This window comes from Epinephelus fuscoguttatus, linkage group LG6, assembly GCF_011397635.1.
Source record: "Epinephelus fuscoguttatus linkage group LG6, E.fuscoguttatus.final_Chr_v1".
NCBI lineage: Eukaryota > Metazoa > Chordata > Actinopteri > Perciformes > Serranidae > Epinephelus > Epinephelus fuscoguttatus.
The window spans coordinates 24028333-24049086 of NC_064757.1; the positions used below are offsets into that span (position 1 = coordinate 24028333).

Sequence of the window (20754 nt, forward strand, 5' to 3'; positions counted from 1 at the left end):
ATAATGTCATTGTGTTTCATTTAAAATTTGGCCAAAAATAAACCCTTTGCATGAACTAACCAACTGTGGCAACTGTAGTATCTTCCTCAATTCATTGTCTGTGGAGCAGCTCCAGACTTCATAAATGATGACCTAAAATATTTAAGTTTAAGCACTCCATACATGAACTTGCATAGCAGGGGATACCAAGTACCAATCTCACACCATTGCGTAAAAACAAACATTTAACATTTTTTTGCACCAATTTAATCAATTTATGATATAAATTTCTGTCATTTTCTTTGTGGATTTAACAGCAGTGTAATACTGATTTTGTGGATGTAAAATGATCACTGTTGTACAACATGGCTTTATTAGATTGCTAGTGTTGAAACTGGCAACCCTAGTGCCACCCCTCAAAACTAAAGCCTTGCATACTGTACACGTTGCCTTTTTACTTGTGGGACTTCCCAGTGTAAAATATTGCTGTCATAGTCTGTGCCTTTCCTTCATTCCTCATGTGTCAGCTGTTTCCCCCTCCCCTTTGTTTCTTGTGGTCCCTGTTCCTCTCTCTCTGTCTGTGTGTCTGGACGTGGCTCTAATCAGACCTGCTGCCAATCAACTCCTGCTGCCAATCAGTCTGCCTACTCTGTTTCCCCTGAGTGCCCTGGATCATCCCAAGACGCCCCTTCTTGCTTTAATGAAAATAAATCCACTTTAAACTAAACATCTATCTGAGTCATGCTTTTGGGTCCAATTCTCTCTAAACTGACATTTTTAATGGTTAATGTTACACAGTTCACCAGAAATTAGTTCTTTGCTGCTCCAAAACAGTAGCTGCCAATGGCTACACAGCTCAATTTGCTGCGTAAGGTACTGTTTTAGAGTAGCAAAGAAGAATTGATTTCTAGGGAAACTGCAGTTTCATGCAGATGTGAAACTACTCTGAAGTTTATCAATAAATTATGTGGTATTGGATCAGTGCATAGACTCACATACTCGCTGATACCTGATCCAGTATTTTAGCCAGTATCAGAGGTGTTTCTGATACTGCTATCAGTTCAGTTCCAATGTCACACAATAACATAAACGAACAAGGGTATAGAGTTTATTTAAACATAAGGGTGATATGAAACAGGGTGTCGCCAGAAGATTTTGAGCATCCAACAATTAATTACCTGCATTCTGGTGATGTTTTTTGCACCAATTTAATCAATTTATGATATAAATTTCTGTCATTTTCTTTGTGGATTTGAGGAAAGCGATTTAACGGCTTCAGTTCCCTGTCCATTTCTCAGTTTAATACACTAAATAGTTATAACCACCTCATGCAATTCCAGCTCTAAAATCTGACCTAACCCTTTTGCAAAACCTGGAAAAGAACAGTGATAAAGTGGACTTGTAATACTAGTTACAATTTGAATTAAAATACAGACATATTCCAATGACTCTGTTAAGAGAGACACCCGAAAAGAAGAGCAGCAGGGAGTCAGTGGCTCGTCATCAGCACACCTTCTCTTAGACTAGCAGACAGTTCCCTGCTGTCATCACTCTGGAGGGGAAGACCTGCCATTCTGCTTTGCTGAGGATGGAAAGCCCAGGATGTGACCTGTGAATGTCTCCAAGGATATTTCATCTGGGATCGCACACTCCAGTGAATATTCTGATTCTCCACCTGGACACACACACACACTCAAAATTTGTTTTTCAGCTGTTCTGTGAATTCTGAGATTGTAGTTTGTGAGGCAATTTTTCTTTTACATACTGTCAGATTTATAAATGTCATGCTCAGATTGTTCCCCTCCTCCTCCTGCTTTTTCCTCTTGTTCTTCTTCATCGAGGCCTAAAAGAGTAGTGAAACACTCTCCCACTTCTTCCTCTGTCATGTGTTCTCCTGTGAAAGATAATACCAAAGTTATGCACATGCTGGATTTTGTGTCATGTTGACAATGACACGTGCATTGCACGTATAAACTGTAATGGAGGATCAATGTTTCTCTCAGTAATGTGACAATAAAGCTAAAAACAAATGAATGATTTTCTGACTGGACAGCCTGCAGCGTACCTCGAGCCTGTAGAAGTTTTAGCAGTTCATTTCTCTGCAGAACAGGCTGTCCTGTATTATCATGTGCACCAAGGATGTCAAAAGCTTCAACCAGCTCATTGCTGGAGATCCTGAACACTGGCCGGTGGTTGACATACAGCTTGATAAACTCCTCCAGGTCGATGTCGGTCACGTATTTTCCTGTTTCGGCATACTTACTGAACTTGACCTCGTTTTGCATATCTTCTATCTGTAAAAAAATAATAAAGGCTCCTGTTATAACAGGTCTGAGTTATAAAACCATTTTACTGTAATGTTTTACTGTCAGATATGATGACATTCACTGCTACATTTCGACACACTGTACCTCTTGCTCAGTAGGGAAGTAGGCCAAAGCTCTCATTAGAGAGGGAACTTCAGACAGGGGGATTCTGGTAGATACCTGTCGTCTCTCCATTGAGTCAGTGCCTTGATGACGAATTTGGCAGTAATAGAAAAAGTCCTCCATTTCCTAAAGACAGAAAAGTCCAGGAAATCCGGATTCTGTGGTTAAGATGGTGTCAGAATGACTCATAACTGGAGGAAGAATGCAACTACAAGCTGATATATTCATCTTCCATCCATTTCATCTTTCCAGCTCCTCCCGTGGGACCCAAGGCGTTCCCAGGGCAGATGAGACATATAATCCCTCCAGCGTGTTCTGGGTCTACCCCGGGGCCTCCTACCAGTGGGACGTGCCCAGACCACCTCCAACAGGAGGTGCCCAGGAAGCATCCTGATCAGATGCCCGTACCACCTCAGCTGACCCCTTTCGATGCGAAGGAGCAGCGTCTCTACTCCGAGTGCCCTGCGGATGTCCGAGCTTCTCACCCTATCTCTAAGGCTGAGCCCAGCCACCCCACGGAGGAAACTCATTTCAGCTGCCTGTATCCGTGATCTCATTCTTTCAGTCATTATGCAGAGCTCATGACCATAGATGAGGGTTGGGACGTAGATGGACCATTAAGTCAAAAGCTTTGCCTTCTGGCTCAGCTCCCTCTTCACCACGATGGTCCAGCACAGTGCCCGCATGACTGCAGACACTGAGCCAAACAGCCGATTTAGTTCACATCCCATTCTGCCCTCAAGACCCGAGATACTTGAACTCCATCCCACTCCCTTGTTTGGGGCAGTAACTCACTCCCAACCCGAGTAAGTTACTGCCCCAAGCAAGGGAGTGGGATGGCGGTCAGGGAGGGAGTCATCTTTTAATCTAATATATGTGTGACTATGAGCAATGCCGTACAGTCGCAAAGTACACTAAAATTTGTATGTTGAACTTTAGATTTTGCCACAAAAGAATCTCCTGTCCAAAAATGTCCTGTCACCCACCTACATTTTCCAAATCTCTATATGGTTTTACATTTCTTTGACAACGAAGGTCATACAGCCACACTTGTGAAGAATAAAAACTCTTTAAGCCATCAAAAATGCAAGAAAGCCTAAATAAAATTTGAAAGAAAAGGAAAAAAAACATGTGTCAAAGCAAAAGAAGATCCAGTGATAATACATTAGTGTACTTTACCAATACAAAGGTTCAATAAAACTCATTGTTTCGAAAAAAAAAAAAAGTTTCATCAGCACAATGAAATAGTAACATATAAGTAAAACCACAGGACAAATATTCTTCCACGTCCAAGTACATCAACATGCAAAATAACATGATGCATATTAACCTTGGTGACAATACATATCAGAGAATAATCAGTGTTGAAATAATCAGTGGCTGTCCATTTAACACTCAGCAGTCGTAAGGAAATAAGGAAAACTTTTAACTCACCCTGTAGAACCTGCCATCTCTGCCTCCCTCTAAAAGAGTGTAAAACGGCACCAGGTCCTTTCCTCCCAGGGTAGCTGCTGCCTCCAACACACTGCACTCACAACAATGAGAGAGGATTGAGAGGACATGGATAAATTGCTTGCACATTTCCTCTGCTTCTCTCTCACTATTTATTTAACCTTACTTTATGCTTATCTCCCATGAAAGGACAGTGCAGTCAGATCGTCCTGCGGTGAAAACAAACAGACCGTCGTAGGAGCAGGCAAAAGTAGACACCCCTGACGGATGGCAGATCAGAGCATTGGACTTGTAGGGGTTCCCATCCAGAGGCAAAATCTGGAGGCCCACCTGGAAATATGACAAACTCGTGATAAAATCGATAATATTAATCACTGTGTCTTTATAGCAAAACAGCATTATTTATTTAACCTTTTTCTAGATATATTGTCAAGATCTACCCTTATTCTTTTATCCACTGTGCCTACTTTACTTTAAACCCAAAAATGTGACAAGTAAAAGTTTGGTGAGAAAAAGTTTTGCTCACAGATGGTACTGCAGGGTCAATAAATATGATCAAAGGTATTCTATTAACACTGACAAGAGTAATAACTTGTCTGACAATACTTGTCAGTGTTAATAAGACAATAAAGACAAACACTTTTTTCTAACAGTAATAAACAGCTTATTTGAAACACAGAGCTCCATTTTAATTTTACAAAGCAGCTTCTTTGCTAAAATACCACAAAACAAAAAAAGCCAATAATCTCATAAAACACTCCAAACACATTTCATCACTGACCTTGTCCTCTGTGATGTATGTCAGGTAATATGAGTTCACTTCAGGCTCCTCAGACCTGGGAAGGACCAATGTTTTCTGAACGGGAGAGCCGTATGTTGGGCCACAGACAGTCTTTCTGGGGGTTTTTTAAACACGTGTAATAATGTTTTCAAGTATTTGTGGTGACAACAGTCAGAGAAATATATTTCACAGATAATCTGATCTTGTTACAGTATCTCACAGACCTGCACATCTTGGTAGTGCTGTTGAAGAGTTTCATCTTGTATTGGTCAGAGGCAACAAGAAGAAATAGCTCCTCAGTGAGGGGAGGATACCAAGTCATGCACGTTGGCACTGCACTTTGCTCAATGCGCTCTGAGCTTAGGATGAGAAGCTTATTCACGTCACTGTTTTCCAGGTCATACTCCACCTATTATTGACAGACAGGTGTGTGGCATTAAAAAAAACAGTACCACAAAACACCAAACTGGTCCACAGTCCTATATTTGGTCAACTAACCAGTCGGCGATCCATTCCCAGAGAGAGCAGTCTGCACTGGGTGCTGTCCAGGTGAACCCCAAAAAGAAGGTCCGTGATAGGCTTGTAGTGGGAGCGGTATCTGCCCATATAGACCCAGCAAGGCGAAGAGTCTTTGTTGGTCTGCAAGCGGAACACTGTCACTGCTTTTCCTGCATCCTAAGAGTGGACAAGAACATACCTGAGGTTATAAGAATGTTAAATCATAGAAGTATAGATTCTTAATCCATCACCATGGCCACAAACACACTGTATTTCATAATCACAGCTTTAACAATAGTCCAACATTATATCACAAGCTCCAGTCTAGAAACAGTGTTGCCAATAACTAACTTCAAACATATTATACATGATATAGAAAAAGGGCTTGCTCACTGCAGTGGCAAGATACTTTGAATCCAAGGAGAAAGTGATGTGATGGATGATGTCATCAGTGTGATGGAAACACTCCTCTGGATCACTTTGTAAAGTGCTGGCATTCAGTATGTGAACAGCTCCACTGCCAAAGCCCACTGCCAGGTATAACCCTGTTCAGAGATGACAAGGCAACTCTTTAGCTTTGACGATGTAATGAGAAATTGCAAACTGATGCAACAACATTCATTTGTTGTAAAGACAGTCAGTAAGCATATTGGCTCACCTTGAGGGTCAAAAGTGACACACTGAATCTGCCTCTCTGTCTCGAACACCCTGCTGCAGATGATCGTTTTGTTGCTATAGTCCCACACTTTTAAAACACCTCTTTGATTGCCCATAACCACAGCTGGCTGTTTGGGGTGGCAGGCAACTGCACATATAGGTGCACAATCCTCATGTCGCAGGATCTGAGGGATGCCTGTCTGTGCATTCACATGCGCCACTGTGGCACTGGCTGTGGACACAATAAAGTTCCTGCAAAAAAACACAGGTCAGCTTGGCTAAAATGTACAAACAGTTTAGACACAACCTAATCAATTGGCAGTCCGTGGGCCCGTTTGGCCCAGACACAACCTCTGAGTGGCCCAGCATACATAAATCTGATATACGACAAAATATTTAAATTACATATACTGTATGGAAGTAGGTAACGAGTGAGCCACCTCACTTCCTTCTCATCTTTGTTGAGAGATACACACGCGCAGTACTGATTGGGCCAGATGTATAGATCGAGTCGCCCGACCCCCAAACATCTCTTTCACAGATTAATATTTTCTCATGTGATGCAGTTCCAGCCACACTAACTATGGTTCTGTGCAGTGATAGCTCTTTTTTTTTGATTCTGTGTCTGCACTGTGTGGTGTGCCTGGTTCAGATAGGTGACCAAAAAGTGTTTTTATTTTAAAAGTTAAACGAAAAACATTGCTGTTTTTGTTACATTCACTTGCATTTGTTTAAAATGTGTCATTGCCAAAAGAAAAAAGAAAAAAGATTTTGAAAAGGCTGCAAACATGTCTGGCCCATTTCCATGTCCTGGTTTTAAAATCTAGCCCAAAATGAAGAGATAATAGATTATATTTCTCCTACCTGATCATTAATGGTTTTGCCTCCAGAGAGCAGTCCTCCAGGTATCCCTCTGTACACTCTTTGGAGAAGGAAATGGAAACGATAGCATCCAGGTTCAATTCATTGTACCAGGTGAGAAGCAAGAAAGCTTCATCATAAAACCTGATGCAGCCTTGAGTGTCACCAGTCACAATACAGCTGTGATATCAAACGACACACAGACAAGGAGAGATCAGACAGCAATAAATGCAAACAATATGACTATTTCTCTCTTCTGTCTGGCTACCTGTCAGTTATGGTGAGAGCAGTGATCGGATCCTCCTGAAGGGCAACGACTTTGGCTCTGACACAGAGGCTTTGGTTTGCAGCAGAGTCTTCCAAATTCCACACCACAATGCTGCCGGCTGCAGTCGCTGTTAGGATCTGAGGCTCTCTCCAGTGAAACACAGACTGGCTGAATGACCCGCTGGCCAACTCGACAGTTCGAGATGTTTTAGAGAAAGGCTGAGTAAATACAGAGGCATTAGATCAATGGCTGGCTGCATCACAGAAAACTCACTATCCTTAGTCAATTCAATACCATCATCTACAAAGTTTTGATGATGATCTTTACCTTCTTAGGTTCCAGGGCAGAGTATTGCAGACTTCCTTCGGCCTTCAAAAAAGATCATATGATTACTGCAATAAACATACACATACCAGCCATTATCTATTTAAATAAACAAGGACAAGCAGGACTTACCCTGCTGTAAAATAACACCTGGCTTTCACTGCTGCTGAGCAGCTGAGTGCTGTCATTTGGATTAAAAATGATGTAATCCTGAAAAACAGTCCAATATTTGAACGTTTGATCTGCTAAATGCCATATAAATAGGTGAAATTAAAATGGTAAAAGAAGGCAAAAGTTACTCACTTGGAGGCCATGTTCAGGATTGAGTTCAGTAAACCACACAGGCTTGTCTGTTTCATTTGTCCAATCCCAAATACACACACACTGTGAAAAGATCGTCAGATAATTAACAGATTGTGAATAGATGGACATGTTTCATATTGTTAAAGGTCCAGTATGCGATACATTAGCAGAAATGGAATGTAATATAAAAATTATGTTTTCATAAATGTATAATTACCTGAAAATACAAATTAATGTGTTTCTGTTTCCTGAAAATGAGCTGTTAATATCTATATAGGCAGCTGGTCATTAATGGAGATTGCCATGTTTCTACAGTCGCGTTTTCGCATTGGCCCCCATAGAGAAGCCCATCTGTGATGAACAGTGTTGGAAAAACACTGATTTGTAACATGAAACTGCTTCATTAAGTATAAATATATATAGATAAATATTCTTTACTGTCATGTCAAAAAGAGATACTTTTTGGAGCTGTTACGTTTAAAATGGCAGAAAGTCACATATTTTAATAGTGTTTGGTGGTGTCACACTTTTTACCTTCATTCAAGAGAAAAAGTATCACTACTTCAAACAGTGAGTTCTGTGAGTGTCTGTTTCTGATTTATCATGAATGAAGATCAGAAGGTGCAACGTTGTAAGACCGCAGACCATAAATGTGTCTGTTTTTTTCCTGAATTGTGCATTTCACAATTAAAGAACACTGTCAACTTGATTTAAAAAGACAAAAAACAAACTGCTGTCACACTCACTTGAACACCCTCAGCACCGAGGGTCACCAGATGCTTTGTGTCTTCTGAAAATGCCATTGCAACGACACCCCCCTCAGGGTGGCAGTTGAACAAGGTATGCACAGGAATGCTGTAAGTTATATCATTCATGTGGTTACTGTACCATCAAGAGCAAGAGGTAATTACAAAAAAACTTAAAAAATGTAAATTAAGAAGTACCCAGAGTAGGAGTCCCATATCATCACTGTGCTTTTCGGACCCTGGTCTGCTGTTGCAATCCAGCGTCTGTCTTCATTCATACACATACATGAGATGGGGCCGCAGTGACCCTGAGAAGATTGAGTATATACGGTGCAACCTGCACGTTACTTCTGTCTATAGCTACCCAGATCACTCCTATCACTGACTTAATCTGCAGCATGACATCTCACCTCCTTTTTATTACATATTCCTCAAGAAGTTTATTTTTACCTGGAGTATGTGCTGGGAGTTTGAGGTGTGATTGTAGATGACCCCAACATGAGCTCCAGCATAGAGGACCACCAGCTGATCGTGGTCTTGCAGAGTGTAGGCAGGGAGAGCAGGGTTCATCCCAAATACCCATTCCAGTGACTGAATGAAGAGCAAAGTATTGTAGTGTTGTTATGAGTCAGTGAAAGGTCTCACTCAGATCAACCTTTTATTTAAGGAAGCATGTTTGTGACTGAATCCTGACTGCAAGTTGACACACAAGTAGGCCTAGCACTCATTTTATATAAATGTAGCCTACCAGTGGCATAAGGAAATAACCACGGGACCCAATGCATGCTATTCTGACGGGCCCTTGTGCACCCTAGTTACTAGTTATAAGGTACACCTCCCGTTCTTTTCTCTCTTGTCCTTCTTACTGCTGCTTTTACGTTATGTTAAAAGGCATGACTACTTGCTGGACTTGCAGATGTCTTGCAGATGTCTTCAGCATGTCAACCTTGACAGATTCTGCCTCTAAACTAGCTACCATATCATACTGTCTTGTCACATGATCAAATAGAGACTTCACATGAGTAACATCAACATTCACGTTACCCAAAAAATACCTGTATATGACAAAATATCAAGGAATATACATATACAGTACACTCCCCGGCCACTTTATAAGGTACACCTGTTCAACTGCTAGTTAATGCAAACGGCTAATCAGCTAATCACGTGGCAGCAACTCAATACATTTGGGCATGTAGACATGGTCAAGACGACCTGCTGAAGTTCAAAACGAGCTTCAGAATGGGGAAGAAAGGTGATTGATGTGACTTTGAACGTGGCATGGTTGTTTGTGCCAGACAGGCTGGTCTGAGTATTTCAGAAACTGCTGATCTACTGGGATGTTCACACACAACCATCTCTAGGGTTTACAGAGGATGGTCCGAAAAAGAGAAAATATCCAGTGAGCAGAAGTTCTCTGGGTGAAAATGCCTTGTTGATGCCAGAGGTCAGAGGAGAATGGCCAGACTGGTTCAAGGTGATGGAAAGGCAACAGCAACTCAAATAACCACTGGTTACAACCAAGGTATGCAGAAGACCATCTCTGAACCAACAACACATAGAACCTTGAAGCAGATGGGCTACAGCAGCAGAAGACCACACCAGGTGCCACTCCTGTCAGCTAACAACAGGAAACTGAGGCTACAATTCACACAGGCTCACCAAAACTGGACAACAGAAGATTGGAAAAATGTTGTCTGGTCTGATGAGTCTGGATTTCTGCTGCGACATTCTTGTATTCAGTGTGTGTTCAGGCTGGTGGTGGTGTAATGGTGTGGGGGATATTTTCTTGGCACACTTTGGGCCCCTTAGTACCAACTGGGCATGGTTTAAACACCACAGCCTACCTGAGTATTGTTGCTGACCGTGTCCATCCCTTTATGACCACAGTGTACCCATCTTCTGATGGCTACTTCCAGCAGGATAACGCACCATGTCACAAAGCTCAAATCATCTCAAACTGGTTTCTTGAACATGACAATGAGTTCACTGTACTCCAATGGCCTCCACAGTCAATCTGAATCATTCGCAAGGGCCACCCCACCCCATCAGCCCCAGTGCAACAGCGCCGCCTTCACTGTCTATATTCACGCCCCTGAAGCCTACATATACTTACCAATGCATGTGTTCTTGTATGAGTTATCTTCTTTGGGAAAAGTGTGTCTCTGGTTGCAGTGTAGACTTGAGACTGCCCGGTCATCTTCTGTATGTCAGCCTCTGTTTCTTCTCCACCAACTCCTCCTGCACTCTCACTGTACTCTTCCTTCACTTTAGCAGCTGACATGATGTCTAACCTCTTCACCTCTTGCACAATTAACCTCTCTTGTCAATAACTTCATAGACTTTCCCCTTGTTCAGTGGAGTCGAAGTCTCTGCTTACGGCAAAATTAGCTAGTTAGGCTAAGTTAACGTTAACCAAAGAGTAACGTTAGAAAAGTTAGGCTACGAAATAGTAATTCCGCAATTAAATTCACAGAAAACACAGAACCATGGTATCGGCTTTTTCCTCCATAATTGGCATAGTCCAAACGTCAAAAGTTGTATATTAAAATAAATTTTCTTTTTAGCCTAAACTAGCCCATTGTATGAAGAGACAACGTCTCTATTTCAGCTAGCACCTGCGAAGCGTCTCGTTGCGTAGTTACCGTTGAGTTGATGGAGTGGAGGACGAACGAGAGAAGCGCTTCCGGTAGACGTTCCGGTTAGGCCTTTCAAAATTAAAGCACGATCAATAATAGATTTAACCAGTTAGTTGCAGTGATGTTGCTTTGCCAAAAGGATTTTTTAAATGATAAAGACATCTAAATGTTCCTTAAAAGTTATGTATCTATTGTGATTATTTCATCAAAGTAATATAACTTATTACATTACTTCACAATTACTTTTTTCATAAATGTTTCTAATCGGTCCATAAAATAAGGCAAAAAATAATTATCAACTTTGTGATTAGTTACTGTAATTTAATTACATATTTTTATATTTCACATTATAGATTTTACATTTGTAATTTAATTACATAACTCTGCTCCATGTAACTAGTTACTCACCAACACTGAATATGATGTATTGTTTAATGCTATTAATTTCTAATGTATTTGGTTATATATACTTAAGTACAATATTATCTTAATTGAAGTACTTAGGCCACAGAGTATGTGGTGCAGTCAACTGAGCACTATCAGGGCTGTAGCCAGAGGTTTAGAAAGATAGTGTTTGGAGTCAGCTGCCCACTAAAACCCCACCATGCTAATGTGTATTCAGAAGGAATGCAAGGCAGTTTTAGCAGTGACAGCATACAAAGTCCAAAAGCATAGACTGTAAAAATAATGACATAGCCATCACCAGTGGTGTGGTGGAGGATATATACAGGTATACTGGGTATATCCACCTCTTTTTCTGGCTGTTTACAGTATACCCACCTATCAGCCAAAAAGCCATAAGAGTATTTAACAGACCCACTTCCTCCTCAGTAACTTACTCATCTATCTAGTAGTACACCTGCCTCATCAACTACAACTACACTACTGACCATATGTCCCCCACTGGTTTGTGGACTCCTGTTTTGGAGCCCTGAGTTTCTGATTTTGAGAGTCAGAGCCAGAGGATGGTGCACTGGAGGAGCAAGGGGTGGATGTGACTGAAAAGCCTTGGTCAGTATTGGCAGACAGCCTGTCACTCAATGCAGCCTGCCCTGAGCTTTTAGCTGTGCTCTTCTCAGTCTGTTAGGTCATGTTTTTTGACAGATCTGGCTGTCTTGTCCCTCACTACATAAGCCAGATTTGACACTGCTGATGTCAGGAACTCCATCCATTGTCCACAGAGAATTCTCCTCTCAAGAGATCTTCCATACAGTGCTTTGGTGTGGGAATAGCTTTTCTTGTGTGGTATTGTGTTTAAAATGCTTATCACCACAATGACAATGAATACCATCAATTCTATACAAAATCACAAACGTATTTCTCACTGAATGGTGTGAAGTTGTAGTTTCAAAATATCAACACTTAAAAGCAATTTCTAATTTCAATTAGTTTGTAATTGCTTCCGTTTTATCACTGTGTTTTGAACTAGAATCAAGCTAACATTATAGTTATATTTACGGTTAAAATTGTATTATTTAAATGTTATATTATCATTTTATCTTTCACAATAGACAAGGGTGTAGTTACGCCGTGTGACCACCAGAGGTCTCATGACTTTTAATTTACTCGACATCTGTCATCCAGAGCATCAATGCAGACTCACTTCCGGTTAAGACATTCAAAATAAAATATTCATACATTTAAATTGGCAGAAGCAAGGACTACATTGGCTGCGAATACGGGATTTGGGAGATGATAAAGTTGAGAGAGACGTGACGACACCATGTTTGTATTTGGTACTTGATTCTTGCTTGTTGAAGCGGGGAATCGGCACAATCTTACCGGGATACTTTTACTTTGAAAGGTCATTACTGTGACGATCACTATTTACAGCTTTACAACTTGCTGTCACAAGGCTTTCCTGTTGCACAGGTTTGAAGGCAGCTGATTTTCCGCTTCAGGCTTTAATTAACTTTAACGTGAATTTTCGCTACCTCTGTTTCATACTTTTGTAAAAACACATCGTTGACCGAGGTCTGACGGATTATCGTTCTCATTGTACACGTTATGATACGGTTGTGACGGTTAAGAAACCAGAAAGTGAAAAAAGCTCTTCGACAAGGAAGCGGCTAATTATGATTTCACCAGCTGACAGGTGAGGAGGCATTTCGATAATTGTGACGTTATCTTTACAGATATTTGCTTTTAGGTTGTTGTTTAGCTTCGAGACCAGTGGAATTAGTTTGTACAGTTAACAAACGTAGGTTGTTTTAGTCGCCAGCTTTAGCCACTCGACGTTAGCTAACATTAGCCGGTGGTTCTTATCTCCAATCCGCTCAGCTGACAGTCAGCCGCCGCTGAGCTCTTACACTGTTAGCTAACGACGTTAGCCTGCACCCATAAACTCTCACTGAACCTTTAATAGGGAATTTAGCCTGAGGTTCAACAGCAGACTGACCGTCGAGCTTTTGTTAGGATACTGAGGCTTTGATGTTGTATTAAATATTGCGGAGGATGTTTCTAAATAACAGTTTATAGGATGCACATGAAAGTGAGTGAGGGATTTAAAAGCAAAGTAGAAGGAAGGAAAACCCACTGTCAGTTAAACGTATTGGACAGCATTTCCTACAAAGTATTTCTGCACCAGTTTGAGGAATCTTGTCCCTGAAAATCTGAGTGAAAATCTCTTTTTTTTAATTTACTGGATAACAAACTAGTTGGTAATTTAATACTAATACTATATACTATATTTGTCTGTTGTCACGTTTTGTTTTTTTTTATTCTTGTTTCCTGATGTTTATGAAAGTAGTGGTAGTTTCCATTCCACTGAAGCACAGTCTGACGTATCTCAAATCCCTGGAGTGACAGCACTTTCCATGTGCTGCTTTCAGAGGCCTTTTGCAAGTATTTAAACTATTGAACCCTTTCAACTTGGTAAGAAATGTCCATGTATTGCAAAATGGAAGGAGGGGGGGGGGGCTAGGGAAAAGTATATTCATAATAATTATTATTATTACATGTTTAAAAAATGATGATACAAAATTTTCATTTTTATGCGCTTTTCCCAGGTCATTTCCATTTTTTAAACTTTCTTTTTTTCTACTGTCTTTCTTGTTTTTAGTTGTGTTTTTTTTTTTTTTTTTTTTTTACTAATTTCTGGCAAATTTTGGGTTATTTCTTCTTTCGTTGCTCATTGTCCTCTTCCCATATTTTTGAAAGATAACAAGCCAATTTGCTGAGGTTTCAAAGAGTTAAGAAAAATGACCATTTTCATCCCCTCACCTGCAACACATTTAGAAATAATTACACTTTGACCATTGGGAAGGAGAGTTGCTGGGTTTTAATGTGCTGTACTGCAGCAGTGTTTGATCAAGTTGACTGTCTGCATGATGCATGTAATTGTGCATGTAAGTAAGTAAGTCAAGTTTATTTATATAGCACCTTTCACAGAAAGAATTCACAAAGTGCTTTACAGTAAAATTAGAAAACAGTAGGGCACATAGTATAAAACAAAGAGACACAACCACAAACATATAACAAGAAAACAGTACATATATACATACATGTATAAAAATTAAAGATGCATGAGATATTGTATCAAGATTAGCACAACCAGGCCATAGTGAACACTAAGCTTGTGAGATTTAGGTTCTCGCGGTAACAAATGCAGAACAAACCTTTTCTTATAACATTTTTGACTTTCAAAGGAATTATATTAGAAGTACAGAGTATATTGAGACTAATTTTGGTTGTAATGTAATGTTTTATGTTTTATTTGAAAAGTGACAATGTACACTAATCAGCATTCAAACAAATGCAATTGCACCCATGTTCAAACATACAACATTGTGGGGAAAAGACATATAGAATATAGCGTAACATATACAAGTTAAGCTTATACAGCATTAACGGATACAATCCTAAAAAACAAGCGATGCAGGTACAATATGAGTGCAATCATTTTAAAGTTAAATCAGTCTTGACAATGTTTGTTTCTCAATGAAGTGTTTCTTAGCATTACACTTGAATGAAGAATATGATGGAGACTCTGTAATTGATCATGGTACTGAATTCTGTCAAATTTATGTTGTGTCCAATAGGTGGGAGCAGTAAATGAAAGAGCTCTACAATGTGGACAGACAAGCACAGAGGCATCAGAGTTTCTCAGCAGGAGCTGCTCTGCAAAAACGCCTGTGGGTATTATGGAAACCCTGCATGGCAAGGCTTCTGCTCCAAGTGCTGGAGAGAGAAAGCACGTCCAGCTGCAGCTTCCAGGCAAGACACAAGGTAAACACACTGCTTAGAACAAGCAATCAGACTCAAAGGAGAATTTAGATCCTGACATTTTTGTCAGCTGTATTGATAGCAGTATGATGTTGATCAGTTATATCAGAAAATAGTTATATTAACAAAGCATTTAACATGATGAGCCTATTAAAAGTTCGCACTGCATGCGTAACGATGTCCTATCTATTCAGGTAGTCATCAGTAGTGTAACAATGATGTTTCCATCATGTGTTGCTTTTAAGTGACTCTAGTTTAAACTGGGTTTAGGTTTGGGTGTCTAACATTGTCATTCCTTGCAGGCCGAGCAACGATGGAACTCCTCTCACCTTCTCCAAATTTGAGGAGAAGAAAAGCACGGAGAAAAGTCGTCGAATAAACACAGTGAGGAAACTCTTCTGGGGCAGCCCATCGCCTCCTAAACGTCAAGGTAGTTCTGTTAGCATTTTGTACTTTTGATTTTGTGTTCTCTGTGACATCAAGGCAAAAAGGGTATCTGCACAATATGTGGCTGTGTTGCCTTGCAGTGAAAATCCCTCCAGCAGCTGCTTTTTTTTTCACTAAGTTCAGACACCAGCTGTATTGCCAAAGGTTTAAGAGCAAAACATAATTGAGCAGAGGCAACAAAAGCTGTATTCACAACCCAGCAAAGAGAGCTAGTGACTGACTAACAAGACCAGAACAGAAAAGTGCAAAATTGTATTGCATACTGCTGCTAATTATAGGTCTTATAATCCTACAAATTCTATTGAGAGCAAAGCAAAATCTTGGTCTTTGATTTTCTCTGTGCAGTAAACTAGCAAATTTGACATTTCTGCGTCAAGAGACAGAGTCCAAACATTCAACAGAAAACATCAGGCATCTCCTCAGCACATGATTTCTAGGTGCAGTCATTAAATGACAACAAAATCCAGTACAAAATAGCTGTTTTCCATCTTTGTCTTATGCACAGATTGCATTCTGTGTGCATATGTATGGGTAGTATAGTCCCACTATCCCTACGGGTTCATAATAAACTTCAAGAGATGGAACCTGGGTATCTGTGATGAAATGTGCCCCTCTGATTCACTGTTTTACATAATGCAGTGACTTTGCCAGCAGTTTTTCAACAAATGGAGCCTTTCTGAGTGTCGTGTTTCACTTTCAAAACATGTTTATTTATTTATCTGGAATAACATCCAGTTTTTGTCCCTTCAGAGTCTTCTGAACGCCATGCAAATTTAGTGAGAGCTTTCCAGAGCCTCGAGCCCGGGGACTTCACTGGTTTCCTAAAGATACTAAAGAGCCCTTCCTCCCAGCGCTTGCAGTCTCGATGTACAGCTTTCCTCAACACGATGGAGGCGTACCATGTAATTATCTTTTTAATATTACACTTCTTTTGACTTCTCTCTGATATGTCAGAGTTGTTCTCATCATAGCTTCTCATCATCTTTACAGGGTCTGCCAGTACAGAAGCAGTCAGATCTTGTGCAGGATTTTTACCAGTCCTTTGCTGAGTATTTTAGGAGTGAGTACAGATCAGTCCAACACTTGCCGGGCTGTTAATTCTGAGAATATTAATGACTTTTGAGTTGTTATTTTCTAAATATACATGTTTTTTTTTATTTTCAGGTGTCCCTGAGGCTCAGGTCACTCAGATCATGGAGCATGTAGAGAAGTTAATAATGACACGGTTGCACAAATGGGTTTTCTGCCATGACAGCTGTGACGATGAACAGAAGGACCTGGCTCTCCAGAGAAGGATACGGTAACACTTATATACAAGTGACTTGTGTTGTATTTGATCCAAACCTCTAACCTATGGCCCTGTTTGACACAGATATCTGTATTTTGCAGCTCCTTAAACTGGGTCACTCCGCAGATGCTAAGCGTACCTTTTCCTGATGAAAAGATTGCAGTCATGGGAGACCCTTTTCTGCCTGCCATAACAGGTGACTCACAACTTCAGTACTGAAAGGAATCGTTCAACACTTGAAAAATATGCTTGTTAGACACTCATGTCTCACTGGTAAACATAAGCATACATAGCCACAGTTAATTAGCGATACCAAATGTTCACTATGTGGCTTTAGTGGTGTTGGTAGGCAGATATTGGTACCTTTGTATAGAGCCAGACTAGCTTTTCACTGTCTTTATGCCAAGCTAAGCTAACTGGCTGCTAGCTGCACCCTTATATTTAATAGACAAACAAGGAGTGGTAGTGATCTTCACATCTTAAGGGTGAGACACACCAAACCGACACCAAAGAACGAGTGGCGACAAAGGCCAACTGTTGCATTGCCTCACGTGGCTTGTATCTTGGCTAAAAAGTTGCACTTGAACACACTGAAAAGGCTACAGCCAATGGCCAACTAGCGTGTACATTCTGCACCTGTGTGAAAGAAAATAACTCCTCATACAAGCAGGTAATAGTAGTCTGTATTCATCATTCAATAAGAGAAACTGGAAGACCCACAAGATGCTAGTTAGCCCGTTAGCACATTGACAACACAACCTGATGTTGAAAGAACAAAAGATATTTACTGTGTGCTAGCGAACAATAATGGAACTCAAAAGGAAGAAATAATCTTTCCTAATTTAACAAGTTTTGTCAGATCTCACGCCCCTCTTGACTTTAGCTGTTTGTTTACTTTCCTCACTTCCATTTCACTTCTTGTGCACTGTGCTGAACTGCCAATGAGAGCGATTTCTCTCACTGACGGGCTCTGCCAGCTCCATCACCAATTCAACATGCTGAATTGGTCAAAAAATGGCCAACAAGGGGCAACTAGTAATAACGGTGCAGGACACACAGCAAAATCTAGAGTGACAGACCTGACCGACACCCGACCATCGGCATGTGTGTCAGGGCTGTCATGACCTGGCTCATACGCCACGACAAAAATAGGAGACACATATGCTATCAACTGAGAAGTGCACAAATGTATTATGTACAGAAGAAAATTGCCAAAAACATAATTAAGTTATGTGATGTGTAAATCTGTGAGTCTGTGAGCCAACTAAACAAAACGTGGTGCTGGATGAGGGGAAGAGAGCGAAGTGATTGCACAGTCAGGCTTAAGTAAGCTGCCATTAGGAGACCACTTACTCAGTTCCACACAGCAGACAGACAGACAGACAGGCAGAGAGGGGAAAACACAGACAAAGCAGGCCCTGCTGAGGCAGGAGGCCGTCACAGGGCCCTAACTCCCAGCCAGAAAGCCAAAAATGTGGAATGCTCCTTTAAGCTAATGGGAGACAATAGTATCAGGGTTCATACAAGACATTTTTAACTTGGTCCTTGAAAAAATACTTGACCATCATTAAGAGGAAAACAAAAGCACAAATTATTCTATGTATTGTATTAGATAAGTGTTTAAATAAACTAGGAAGCCAATAACGGGCATGTTTGCAGTTATTTCCTTACGCTGTATGAGCAGTTTGAGCTCACAGCACCACTGGGTTGGTGAATATGGCGCAAAATGGTTTGCGCCATAGTGTTTTGCAAGCTTGCAAAACACTCACACCAGAGTGGCGTCAGCTGTTGGTATGAGTTCTGAGCTGTGATTCAGCAGTAAATAAGCAGCTGTGTGTGTCTGACTGTAGATGGTTGAGCTGCTGGGGAGAGGCTGGGGCTGCTTCGCCATGCTCAGCACTCTGTATATTTTCCAGTTTTTTGTCCTTTGCCAGTCACATGTCTGAATAACATGACCAGTTAATTCATTTTGGGCCCTGGTAGCATATTTGCCCCATTTATAAATTTGCGCAACATTCTTGCAACAGATGATTGTGGAGAAAACAATTTCATCCTTAAACGTAAAAATGAGTGCTTGAAAAGTCCTTGAATTTGACTTGCCCCTGCCTGTTCGATCTCTATAGTTTGTTTCCTGCATCATTAAATAATCTTTCTATCTATCTATCATTAAAATTTCTGCCCTCTATGTTTTTTAACAGCTATAATTGAAATGGATGCCAAACGAGCGCCTCAGGACAAACTTGCATGTGTGTCCAAATGCAGTCAGCATGTCTTTGAAGGGCTCTCCACCTCGAACAGCGAGCCCGCTAATGCTGATGACTTCCTGTCAGGCCTGGTCTATGTGGTGCTGAAGGCCAATCCACCTCGCCTACACTCCAACATGCAGTATGTGATTCGTTTTGGTCTCCCTCACAGTCTGATGGCAGGAGAGAGCGGCTACTACTTCACAAATTTGGTACGTTTATTGCAAAGTTACTTATCCAGCAGCGTACACCACGTGATGACATGTAGGTTTATCATGTCTTTGCTCTTTCTCCTGTTTTAGTCATGTGCAGTGGCTTTTATTGAAAAGCTGGATGGACCAGCACTCGACCTCAGTCCAGAGGAGTTCGAAGGCTACATGCTGCGTCAGCGTGCTCCCACTGAAGGAAAGAGGAAGCAGATTTCAAGTGACACACAACATCTGTTAGAGGAGCTACAAGGCAGACAGGAGAAGCTGGACCAAGGCATGGATGCTCTCAACGTGCAGCTACAAAACTGGGTCCAAGCTGTTCATTCACAGCTGGATGAGGCAGCAGCCCAGTTTGCTCTGGTACAGAAGGAGATAACCGCTCAGGTGAAGCTCTCACCGGTTGTTTCATCCTCATCAAATGATGCTTCACCACAAGGGGACGACAAAAACGAGTCAGTTCTGGTGCTTGCGGATCAACATGCAGGGCCGCAAGATACAGACTGTTAGCTATATTGACAAAAACACCTAATCTGGTACTTCTCTCTTTTTAACGAACTAACTTAAAACAAACACAGATTTATATTCCAGCACCACACGTGCACACGTTCCATCCACAGAGAGCTGGGATTTGTAAGCTAGTTAAACATGAAGGAAAACTTCTTGAAGGAAACTTTTTGCATTTGGTATCACGGGGCACACAGAGGTTTTTTAATGACTTTGATAAAGATTTGCACTTGTATCCTGTTTGAGGATGAAGGCCATTAGAAATACATTCCACTTTATGATAATAAATGTGATCAAATATAATATTTAAGTACTCAGGGTACACAGCACTTAGGGATATCACCTAACACTTTGAGTCCTTATTTAACATTCACTTTTCTAATAGTTTATACCACTGTGCCTCTATGTGAAAACTCTGAAGTAAAATAAGTATGCCATAGGAGGACGTGTTAGATGGCAGTGACCCTACAAGTCAGAGGGTGTATTCAGTTAAACCGTGTTTTTTCAAAGCTGTGGAACCGTTCTCAACATGCTGCCTTGAAGATGAAATAACTGGCGCAAAACTATTTGTAACACATTTCACTGTCTGCAGAAGTATGCGTTGTTTATGACTGTTGTAAAGTTTCTGAAGAAATTATAGGCTTTTACGTTATGATCAATTATTGTATCCAACATTATATTAAAGTTGACTTATATGATTTATTATCTCGTGTCTTTGTGTTTTTCTTCGTAGAACATTTGAACAGTGCAGTGCGGTATTAAAATTCTTTTTTTAACAAGGTGTTTCTATTGATAATTCAATAAGATGCACAAACATAGAACCAGCAAGGACAGAAAACCAACCCAACCCAAGAACAGAGAAAGCCAGACCAGCAAAAGGAAATCCAAAAGACAAGAACAAG

The 20754-nt window shown here is 40.7% G+C and overlaps 2 protein-coding genes across 3 annotated transcripts; one reads left to right on the top strand and one right to left on the bottom strand.

Moving 5' to 3' along the window:
• Window positions 1-1081: 1081 nt before the first annotated feature.
• On the bottom strand, window positions 1082-10930 carry cfap251 (cilia and flagella associated protein 251). Of its 2 annotated transcripts, none has more exons than XM_049578726.1 (20): window positions 10415-10930; window positions 8749-8889; window positions 8497-8606; window positions 8299-8407; window positions 7553-7633; window positions 7382-7459; window positions 7253-7294; window positions 6926-7143; window positions 6661-6837; window positions 5798-6048; window positions 5533-5684; window positions 5140-5316; window positions 4866-5050; window positions 4642-4696; window positions 4027-4190; window positions 3843-3933; window positions 2391-2534; window positions 2045-2273; window positions 1745-1873; window positions 1082-1654 (listed from the first exon to the last, which is right to left on the bottom strand). In XM_049578726.1, exons 1-20 carry the CDS (start codon window positions 10580-10582, stop codon window positions 1527-1529), a joined length of 2829 nt encoding a protein of 942 aa, XP_049434683.1. In that variant the 5' UTR covers window positions 10583-10930; the 3' UTR covers window positions 1082-1526. The 2 variants fall into 2 exon arrangements, with proteins under 2 accessions (XP_049434683.1, XP_049434682.1); XM_049578725.1 differs by having other exon boundaries at window positions 4642-4756.
• A 1837-nt stretch (window positions 10931-12767) lies between these two features.
• On the top strand, window positions 12768-20557 carry LOC125890664 (rab5 GDP/GTP exchange factor-like). The gene is made up of 9 exons (XM_049579409.1): window positions 12768-13032; window positions 14978-15164; window positions 15464-15591; window positions 16359-16510; window positions 16599-16668; window positions 16773-16908; window positions 16998-17092; window positions 19095-19351; window positions 19442-20557. Exons 2-9 carry the CDS (start codon window positions 15007-15009, stop codon window positions 19853-19855), a joined length of 1410 nt encoding a protein of 469 aa, XP_049435366.1. The 5' UTR covers window positions 12768-13032; window positions 14978-15006; the 3' UTR covers window positions 19856-20557.
• Window positions 20558-20754: the final 197 nt, after the last annotated feature.

Excerpts from the sequence above, each read along its gene's own strand:
- cfap251 (XM_049578725.1), bottom strand. The coding sequence starts at position 10,582 with ATGTCAGCTGCTAAAGTGAAGGAAGAGTACAGTGAGAGTGCAGGAGGA. Across the intron at positions 7,460-7,552 it reads ATCCTGAACATGGCCTCCAA|GATTACATCATTTTTAATCC; the intron begins GTGAGTAACTTT and ends ACTGTTTTTCAG. Across the intron at positions 6,838-6,925 it reads GCTCTCACCATAACTGACAG|CTGTATTGTGACTGGTGACA; the intron begins GTAGCCAGACAG and ends TTGATATCACAG.
- LOC125890664 (XM_049579409.1), top strand. The coding sequence starts at position 15,007 with ATGTGGACAGACAAGCACAGAGGCATCAGAGTTTCTCAGCAGGAGCTG. Across the intron at positions 15,165-15,463 it reads GCTTCCAGGCAAGACACAAG|GCCGAGCAACGATGGAACTC; the intron begins GTAAACACACTG and ends CATTCCTTGCAG. Across the intron at positions 19,352-19,441 it reads GCTACTACTTCACAAATTTG|TCATGTGCAGTGGCTTTTAT; the intron begins GTACGTTTATTG and ends CTCCTGTTTTAG.